This window comes from Gasterosteus aculeatus, chromosome 13 (assembly GCF_964276395.1).
Source record: "Gasterosteus aculeatus chromosome 13, fGasAcu3.hap1.1, whole genome shotgun sequence".
Lineage (NCBI taxonomy): Eukaryota > Metazoa > Chordata > Actinopteri > Perciformes > Gasterosteidae > Gasterosteus > Gasterosteus aculeatus.
The window spans coordinates 14,617,556-14,626,974 of NC_135701.1; the positions used below are offsets into that span (position 1 = coordinate 14,617,556).

Sequence of the window (9,419 nt, forward strand, 5' to 3'; positions counted from 1 at the left end):
ATATTTTAAAAAGCTACTAATGTTACAGTAACACGCCTTGACTTGATGCTGGGCCTTACTTTGCACAACACTGCTTGTGGGTAGAAATAGTTAGCATCACAACACCTACGAAGAGAGCCCTGAATGACTAAACCAGTTGGGCATGAAAACGGAATCAGAATCAGAATTTGACCTCGAACGTGAGGACAGACCCCCAGTATGTTTCTGTATGAGCTCGACCACACACAGGAAGGTTATGATTATATGCAGATCTGCTAAATAAATGTGAGAATAGTGTTTCCCACATCTCAGGGTTCCTGTGGCCATTATCCTGGTTATGATGTAACAATACTTTGTATGTAATACTGTAGGAACCGAACCCATGGGATATATGGAAGTTGAGAATTCAGACACCATAAAATCCTTTGGTATAGATCCTTAACAGGCACTATTAAAATAAACTTGAAAGGAAGTTTGATCTGCAAAGATGAGCCGTGTAGAAGTAAAAAGCAGCCCTGTCTTCATCCATGCTAAACTAAACTATAGTATTATGTAGTAGCTTAAAGAAAAAGCTGAGTTAGGAAAGCTCAGAAGCTGTGTCACTGACTCAAACAACACATCCATTAATTAACCAGTGGTTTGTCGTCTATCAAAGCTGCACACTGAACATAAGTACACATACACACATACTAGGACAGCATGTGGCGGATGGCTGAATAGTAAAGTAGCCATCTGCAGCGGTTATGTTTCCATCATCAGCAAAAACTACTGCTTAACAAGTAATAGATTAACCATCATGCAACTAATACTAGTACAGAACATGACGTTTCATTGAATTAGAAAATAACATTCTGGTTATAATTAGCACCAGTTAAAAACAAAAAGGTCAAAAGAGGTTATGCTAGTAATCCAACCAGCTGAATTTGTACAGTTGCATAAAGCACAACGTCAAAATTAGCCAAGCAGGCCGTGTCTGTTGAGCAGCACAAGCCTGGCACCTATCTGAACATACTCAACACACTCAACACAAAGCGTATCCCACTTTGAAGTGTGGAACTGTGCTAACGTTCCACTTCACCCATCACATAGCTATGAGTCTAACTACTGTTATAGCATTATCTAACAGACTCATGATTTGGAATATTAGCACAGTACTTTTGAGGATGTTGGATTGCTATAAATAGTACACGTAGACAATTTCAAAGAAATTCTAAAAAGAAATTTGTGAGGATCCCCTAATGTTAAAATTCCATAGAGCACAAAATGTATCAAAATATTTTTTCTGTTAAGTTCCATGAAGTGGAGAAGCTAAATTGAGAATGTTTGATTGCAGGTGTGAACCCTAAAAGTTAAATATGAGCGAGACAATCACGTCGTGCTGGATGAACTATACACGCTATTTCATGTAATAAGCTATGGCAATAGATAACTGTGTGCACAATCAATAATTCCTTTAGCGTCCATAAGAGTAGCGCTACTCTTATGGACGCTAAAGGAATTATTGATTTAAGGTATTAACTATCACTGTTGGTCCAATATTCATCACTATTTCCCACCGACGTGGCATGAGAACAGGAGGAGCACTGATGGACACGAATAGTTCTAGCTTGGATTAGTACCGAAATATCGAGGATGCAACGCTGGTGGCTCGAAGTTTCGATCAGCATCACTGTAAATACTCTACAATGGAGAATAATCGCCACTTCCGGTTTCTGAGACTATGTCTTCAAAATAAAAGTCTAAGTGCAGCTGAACATTGGCTCCACTATATGGCACATAAGACATTTTTACTGAGAGTGAAATACATTCTGATTTGCACAAGGCACGATATATAAATATATGGTAGAAAAAGCCCACACCAGCCATACAAAGCATACCAAACATTCATCATTTTCTATGATCACTTTCAACTTAGATTCAATTGTATCACTGCACTTCCATTTTTCAAATACATAGAGCTCTGAAATATTGTTTTATTAAGAGTCTGTGGCTTAATAACTTAAGCTCATATGTCATGTAGTAATCACTGTTCGCTGTGTGGTGCAATCTGATAAGTCTCCTGTCAAAGAAAACTGCTGCAGTGACCCTAAAAGAGAAAGTTGAAGATGTGCAACTTGATACCTCTGGTGCAGCAATAAAAACAATTTACCGCCTTTTATTGAGTTATTTAAATATATTATTAAATTGCAAAACCCCAATGATACTACATGATTTAGACCTTTAGTTTCATTTTTCATGATTACGGCGATCGGTTGGGAGAACGTATATTTTGAAGGGGATGACAGGAAGTGATTTAACAGTAGTCGTTACCTTGACAATGGGCCAATAGCGTACAGGCAAGGATCTTGCTAACATTAGCTTTGCCTTAGTTATTAGGGTGCGTTGAAAAACACATGAAAAGCTTTACGTTCAAAGAAACAAAAACACACCCTCATCAGAACCATGAGTGCGTTTTTCCATACGACGTATAAACATGTGCCTGTGCGAGATGGCATTCACCCACCTCCTGCTCGGTGTCCCCCTGCTCCGACACTCCAATCTCGCTGGGCAGTTCGGCCAGATCCGTGACCCGAATGAGTCCGTCGTGAAGGAAAATGGTCTCCTCCTTCACCGAAAGCCACTGGGACGAGTCCACAACCCCGGAGCCCATCGCTCTCTCCTCCGGCAGTGATGCAAAAGGGGTCGAACATTAAAAATTCAGTGGCAGAATGACAGAAACGCCCTAGTTCGCCGACTAGCGAGCTACAATAACATAACTGCCACCCTCTTATCTTACGATAGCGTGTAACGGGGATGCCCGAAACGCTAGAGCTGAAGGAGCGAGCCACCGGAGGGCAGCCGAGCGGTGGACAGACAGTTGTTCCTCTTCGCGTAACCTGGGTGTCGTGCTAACTATAGCTGCTAGCCGTCTGGATGGGTCAACGCTAGCTGGAAGCGATGCTAACTTACCGTTACCGTAAGGTATCGTTATAACGTTACCGTGCAGGGTGGGCGTGACACCCGTACTAAATCCGTTATATCGCCGCACTGTTAATACGAGAGTCTTTTCGGGGCGACGAATGCATCGTTAGGGCGCTTTTCTTCCCGGCGTAATGCGAACGCAAACGGCTCCGCTAACGGCCCGGGCGCTCTGTCAGTGGCTGGAGAAGATATTAAGAAGCTCCCAGCTGTCAGTGCGACGCCATGTTTCCAAGGCCAACTTGCGGCTCCCAGCATGCACCGCGGGTCCGAATAAAAGCTGTCAAAGATTCATGAGCCGATTTCGGTTTCTTAATGACAAATCAATTTTAAGGTAAGAAGACACGTCGCTATAATCATTCAGTTTAGAGGTTTGTCTTACAATTGTATAATAAACTTCAATGTTAGGAGTTGGAGGCGTGGTGACCAGTACTTTGCTGTCTGTACTAAATATTTGTTCTCATTTTACAGAAAATGTACGGAAAATTCCCAGGACAAAACTAATCACTATCGAAGCTCGAACAAAAACAAAAAAATGTTTGTCATAATATATTCAATAAAAAAAGCATTGTTTTCAGTTTTTATTGCAGTTCTTTATAAATACTTAAAAATGTACATCCATGGCATTGGTTCAAAAATGACGTATTTGAGAATTTAATTCCTTGAATGTTTTAAAACACTGTAGTTTAACCCCGTCAGAGAGAAACAGAAATGTCTGTGAAATGTAAAGCTTATCAAATCCACTGTTGCTATTTATAGACACGGAGTCTAAAGTTGTGCGAGCTGTGCCCCAACATCAGCTTCCCTTACCAGCCTCAGGCAACGCTTATAAAGACGAGTAGGAATCCCTCTCTTTCTCTCATTGGCTGAGTTTTGCACCCCAGTAGTGTCTCTTTCCTCCATCATGCTAAGTGCTTGAAGTAGGTCAGAGGCTTTAGAGAAGCCTCCAGAACAGCTGGAAAAGAAACAGAAGCCTATAGTTATCCATTATAAGAGCAATCAGTCAGACATTAGACAGGAAACTGGAACTGTTCTAGTCAAAAGTTGTCAAAGCTAAACATGAATACGTTTATGAAAGCTTAAAACCTTTTGCGGCGGTGGCATTTCTTCTCATTGGGCAGATTGAAGCAGGATTGAGATACAAAATCCATTAGCAGCTTGGGGAGAATACTGGGTTGCTTGAAGCTTTTAATCAGAACAGCCACGCTGCAACAAAAAAGACAATCAGAGGACACAAACAACCTCACTTACAGCAATGCAACAGGGTAGGAATGAAACAATATGTGTTGTGAGTGTGATTGACATCCATTTTGAGTTTGTCCGTGACTCAGCGAAAGTCCCAGACAAAGAAAGGGGAAGCTGCCTGTGGGGGAAGGCCTTCTTCATTCCTTATGACATGCTTGGGGTAGTGAACAATAATTGTCTGTGTGCTACTGTAGCCTATGCGTAGTAGTTGTCACAATACGCTATTAAACATCACCGGAACATAACTGTAACCTGCCATCAATCCAACAAGTAAAGGCCTTCACAGCAAACATTGACTACTCATTAAAAAAAAATTAAAGGTGTAATAAGTCTATTGAACAGCACCTATTTTGTTGTAGCATGGTAGACACATGTGTCATTAGTGCTATTAATAAGACCTGTATTTACCCTGCAACCGCATGTCAAAATGCTGAGGTGCAAAGGACCTCTAGTTGCACAATGCAAGAGCAAAATGAAATGGTATGAAGCAATCTCTAATGTTATCAAGTTCACCTGTGCTTTTCCTACTGTGTTTGTTTATTGTTGATGGTTCACTCAGTGGAACAATTTATTGAACAACGCCATTGTTATCCTTTTTTTTGTGTCTTTTTTTAATTACCTTGGTCTGACGTGTTATTTTTGTTAAACCTGCTTAGTATTATTATTATGTCACCATTCTCGCCTTATGAGGGAAGATAATGTGGAAATCGCTTTACTTTTACTCTCGCCACAAAGATTCATTCTTTAATGCTTCATTTAGACCGTATAAGTTGCTCTGGTTCAGTTGCCAACTTTATCCCACTGCTAGAAGCAGGTAGAACCTTGAAGTAGCTCAGGAATGCCAAACCAATTCATTATGAATTACTGGGATAATGCATTTGACTTGGATTTGTTCAAAAGTTAATACATTAATTGGCCCGTATAATGAAACATTACTGCTACTTGTAAAACGTCATTCATAAACATAAAACATGGACTGGAGGAAGAAACATATTTTCCATGCTTGAATAACTGAAAAAATACATGTTTCCCCTGAGAGACGTGCGTATTTGAATATATAGATATGGGGAAAAGCTAGCAGATATCCAGAAATGTTACCGGCTGGTGCAATCACAGTGGTACGCGGTCTTTGACTTCATGTTCTGTAGATTATACTTGTTCCCCAAAGGGAGGATGCTGTATTTACATTCATCCAGATGTTTGAGGCTTCCACACAGGAGTTGATGGTCTGAAGGAGTGAAAAGTACACTGGTTACCCCGTGAATGATAGAGATATACCCACATTTCTTGAAATGACTTGTCATCTGTGTTGAATATTTTGTCCCACCTGTAGGGGGCACAATAAGACCTTACAGGGATAAAACGCTGGACCTCCTTCTTATCAGAGACATTCCCAGCGTCATTGTGGGCTCTTTCAAATATCAGCCATTATACTCAGCTTTCCTAGTGGCAGCATTACTCGCAATAGCAGAATTATAAAGAGAGAATACATGGTCTCAATAGTGTATTACAGAGGCCTGGTATGCTGAAAAATGGCCACAGCAGATGTGATGGATTCTCAGCGGCATGCACTCACCTGTCATATTATCTGATGCAAAGTTTTGCTTCAGGCCTCTTCCTGCATTTGTACTTTGGGCTACGTTGGTACACATGAGCCCACGGCTTGTATCATTCTGCTGTAGAGGAGAATCCATCTGCTTTTGCGGCTTGACTTCATTATGAACGGAGGTTGCAGAAGCAGCCGTACTCCAGAGTGTTTTTGGATCGTCTTGTTGGGGCGTTTCTGTCCGTTTGAGGATCCGAGTCGAGTTTGTTGACATTTTGACTGGCACCACATACATAGTCTTTGATTGTGTAACAGTTGTCATGCCGGATGTTGCTTTTTGTTCTAGACAACTTTTACAACGAGGCTGAAAAGTGTCACCTCTGACAGACGTCCGTAGTCCACAACAACGGCGTTGTTGTTGTTGTTTCGGAACCTTTTTGCGACTTTTGCCCACTGCTGGTGGGGCTGTTACTCGGTGTGGCTGCAGCACCGGCTTCCGGGTGAAAGACGGCAGGCTTTGAGTTGCTGTTTTTTGATCTGAGCTCATGTTCGCCGGTGGTGGGATTTGGCTTCTCTGTGTGACGTAATCCGACAGACCTTGTCCGTTGCTCTTCTTTTTTCCAAGTCTTTTTTTAATCGGCAGCGCTGCAGTACTTTTAATTTCATTTAAATGACTGACTTCCATTGAAAGACTAGTGGCGGACACTGTTGACATTTGGGATGGTGTCGTTGTATTCAGTTTTTTTTGCCTTTTACATCCTTTCCCCTTTGTCCTTCTGAGGTAGAAAGTTCCTCCTTTGGGTCGGTGTCTGGATTTACATCTACGTTCACTTTTGGGTAACTTTTTGAGTGGCTCGATCACAATGCTTTCGTTTACAAGCTTCTCCTTGCTATTTGCTACCATGTTGCTGTCAGTGGTGTTCCCATTATTGCTCGTAACATCAGCATAGGGAAGGGGACTTCTGAAGACGGCACATGGAGCCATTTCGGCCACTTTACACCTGTGGAGAGAAACGCTGCATGTTAAAACCAAGTCATGGATAAAGATTTATCTGCTACATTTACAACGTAAATAGATCCCATTCACTGCATATGTATTCAAGTTAGAAGAGGTACACTTTGTATCTGCTATTTAAAGAAGAGGGCAATTCAAGAATCAATCGCTCAAACACAAATCTTAGATTGTAGTTATTATATTGTTTTTCAGTGCAGCACCATTAATCTAGACTGCTAGTTTACCATCATTATTTTATTTATTGTTTGTAAGACAATTAGTTAAGAACTTAATAAATAATGTGGTGGAAACTGTACAGAGGTAAAAAATAAGGTCAGAATTGTATTACAAGAAATGTAATGCTCTGGTTTTCCATAAAAAACATTCCTGCATTTTATTCTGAACCTGTTGTGTGACAAGCCGCTGTGTCTAACAAGTCAAGTCAGCGTGTCTCTTACATTCCCCACCAGTACCACTCCGTGCATCGCCTCTGCTGTGTGAGGTCAAAGCAGGGAACCCGCAGGATGTTGAAGAAGCTGTAGCCCACCATGCTGGAAATGGAATCATTCACACCAAGAAGGCACTCTCGAAACCTGGGTGGCGTAAAAAGTGGAAGCGCGTGTCACGTGACGGTCCAGTCCGAATTAAAATGCACAAGTACTTGCGAATGAATGACAAGAGTTAGAGGGAAAACAGATAACGTATGTACCGGCCAACCCCAGATGTGAAGTGAAAATAATACAAATGTCTCTGGAGGGCTAATACTGTAAATATGAGGAATGTTATACCCAGCAAACATAAAAGAAGCGAGCGACGTGTTGGCTCTTGACGTTGAAAGATTTTCCGCAGGGCTGAATGCAGCGATACAGTATATTTATTACTCCCATAGTGACATTACAGGGGCCCCATGTTCTCGGTTTACATCTATCAGCATAGTTACAAAAGAATGTCATTCTAGCTTTACAGAAAGGGGAAAGCTTTCATGAGTAAGAGGGGTAAGGTATGAAATGCCAATGCCCACAGCTTGGGCAACACTTATAAATTCAGCCTTTGAGTAGGTTTATCCTGACTTGATGCTTGCCGGAGTATTATGGGGACGTGTTAGGGGGAGGTAGCAGTTTCTGTTTTCAGCAGTTTCTCTCGAGGAGGTCAATTCCTGGTCTCAGCAGATACCCAGAGGTTCGTATGCATTCTGGGGCTCACCTTTGGTCACAGTCACAGTGTGAGACGGTAAAAAAGTTGGAGTTGAAGACTCCATAATTCCCAGTGAAAGCCGGGATGACATGCAGGCAGTGGTCGTGCTCACGGCAGCATCGATCTGCACTCTCGAACATCCCTGTGCAGGAAAACGAGATTTGAATTCAATCCCATGTCAAAGGGCACTTTGCAAAGCAAAGCTTTGGAAGCAAATCATTTCTTGCCCAATTAAAACACCTTCAAAGACAGTTATTTGATCATTGGAAATGTGCAAGTTGTAAAACCAAGATATTTCATTAAAAAACATATTTTTGATGTTTCTATCACTTTCAAAGCAATTTTCCTGCAAGTTTAACTTCATTGAGATTTTTCTTTGCCGTATTATCTTTTATATTTGTCATTTCGTTCAATGTAAATGATGTATGCAAATGACAGTTTTTGTTATTAATCTCGTGTCAAATACCAATGCTACAATATCAAAAAAGAATATTGAAGTTCTACCATATGATAAATATATAGTCAAAAAATCTCAAAGAAGTGCTGAACATTTAAGGGCCAAACAGAGTGTACTTGGAAAATCATCCCCTCCCCTGCTTTATGTCTCTTCTGACCTCTAATGACCCCAATAGCCCGAGGCACAGAATGGAAGGAAAAATACGCAAAATCATAAACTCATGGTTCACCATCCTCACCTAGCTGTTCGTATTCATCCGCCTTGCTGCCGGTACCGCACCACAACGTGCCCGGGAATATCCACGCCCGTTTCCTCCGAACTACTTTCCCCTCCGTCGCATCTCTTCTTGCGCGCTTGAAGATAAACTCCGGCACACCGGAGGAGGCGAGTTTGCACGGTGAACCCGGAGATAACAGCATGCTGGTGTTAAACTTCCGGCGGATTTCTCGGCCCTGGCCGCCGCTTCTGTTGCAGACACTGAAGTACCTGTCGGTGACAGTCGGATTGGTGTTCACCTGGCAGGTTACCGGTCGCGCGTCCTCAGACCACAGGCTGACGTACAAGGAGCGCACACCGGTCGCGTCCTCCCGCAGAAACGTGACGCGCGTCTGACCGAGTCCCGCGGGACTCGATCTGAGGCAAGACGGACCCGATCCGATAACATAATGCGCTTTGGATAAAACGTGCAACGATAAGACGAAAAAAACTTGTAGCGTGCACTGTCTTCGCATCTCAACGGGAAATGGATGCCCAATGAATCCAGTAAAGTTTGGTGGGTTAAAATAACGCCTGAATGGACGAATTATTCCGCATGACATGTGGCCTGAGTGTATTTGTCTGCACGAGGCGCGTGTCTATGGGTGAAGGCATGCGTGGCTTGGAGGTGAACGCTTTGTGCCAAGAGGCCCCTCATTGGTCTGCAACGATGGAGGCTCGTCACAAATATGACACGCCCCCTTTCTTTTCAGAAAGGGTTTTCAGATTGACACACTAGAAAGGTGGAAAAATAAAGAATAATTCTGGAAGAAGAATTTATGGCTAAATGT

At 42.2% G+C, this 9,419-nt stretch overlaps 2 protein-coding genes and 1 long non-coding RNA gene across 4 annotated transcripts in view; 1 reads left to right on the forward strand and 2 right to left on the reverse strand.

Moving 5' to 3' along the window:
* hectd4 (HECT domain E3 ubiquitin protein ligase 4) overlaps positions 1–3,203 on the reverse strand; it is a 33,418-nt gene extending 30,215 nt beyond the window's left edge. For both annotated transcript variants that reach the window (XM_078086851.1, XM_040194898.2), the window contains exon 1: positions 2,483–3,203. In XM_078086851.1, coding sequence (XP_077942977.1) covers positions 2,483–2,629 — 147 coding nt within the window. In that variant the 5' untranslated portion in view covers positions 2,630–3,203. The remainder of the gene's footprint in view (positions 1–2,482) is intronic.
* LOC120830335 (uncharacterized) lies at positions 3,131–3,514 on the forward strand. The gene is made up of 2 exons (XR_005713897.2): positions 3,131–3,271; positions 3,409–3,514. It is a non-coding gene; the product is annotated as an uncharacterized LOC120830335 (long non-coding RNA).
* LOC120830332 (uncharacterized) lies at positions 3,504–9,322 on the reverse strand. Its single transcript, XM_040194899.2, has 7 exons — positions 8,612–9,322; positions 7,926–8,058; positions 7,181–7,315; positions 5,759–6,729; positions 5,281–5,410; positions 4,024–4,143; positions 3,504–3,892 (listed from the first exon to the last, which is right to left on the reverse strand). The coding sequence occupies exons 1-7, from the start codon at positions 9,189–9,191 to the stop codon at positions 3,706–3,708; spliced, it is 2,256 nt and encodes a 751-aa protein (XP_040050833.2). The 5' UTR covers positions 9,192–9,322; the 3' UTR covers positions 3,504–3,705.
* Positions 9,323–9,419: the final 97 nt, after the last annotated feature.

Coding starts and splice junctions, on each gene's coding strand:
- LOC120830332 (XM_040194899.2), bottom strand. CDS start 9,191: ATGTCATGCGGAATAATTCGTCCATTCAGGCGTTATTTTAACCCACCA. Junction 5,411..5,758: donor TGCATCAGATAATATGACAG/GTGAGTGCATGC, acceptor TCACTCCTTCAG/ACCATCAACTCCTGTGTGGA. Junction 3,893..4,023: donor AAATGCCACCGCCGCAAAAG/GTTTTAAGCTTT, acceptor TTTCTTTTCCAG/CTGTTCTGGAGGCTTCTCTA.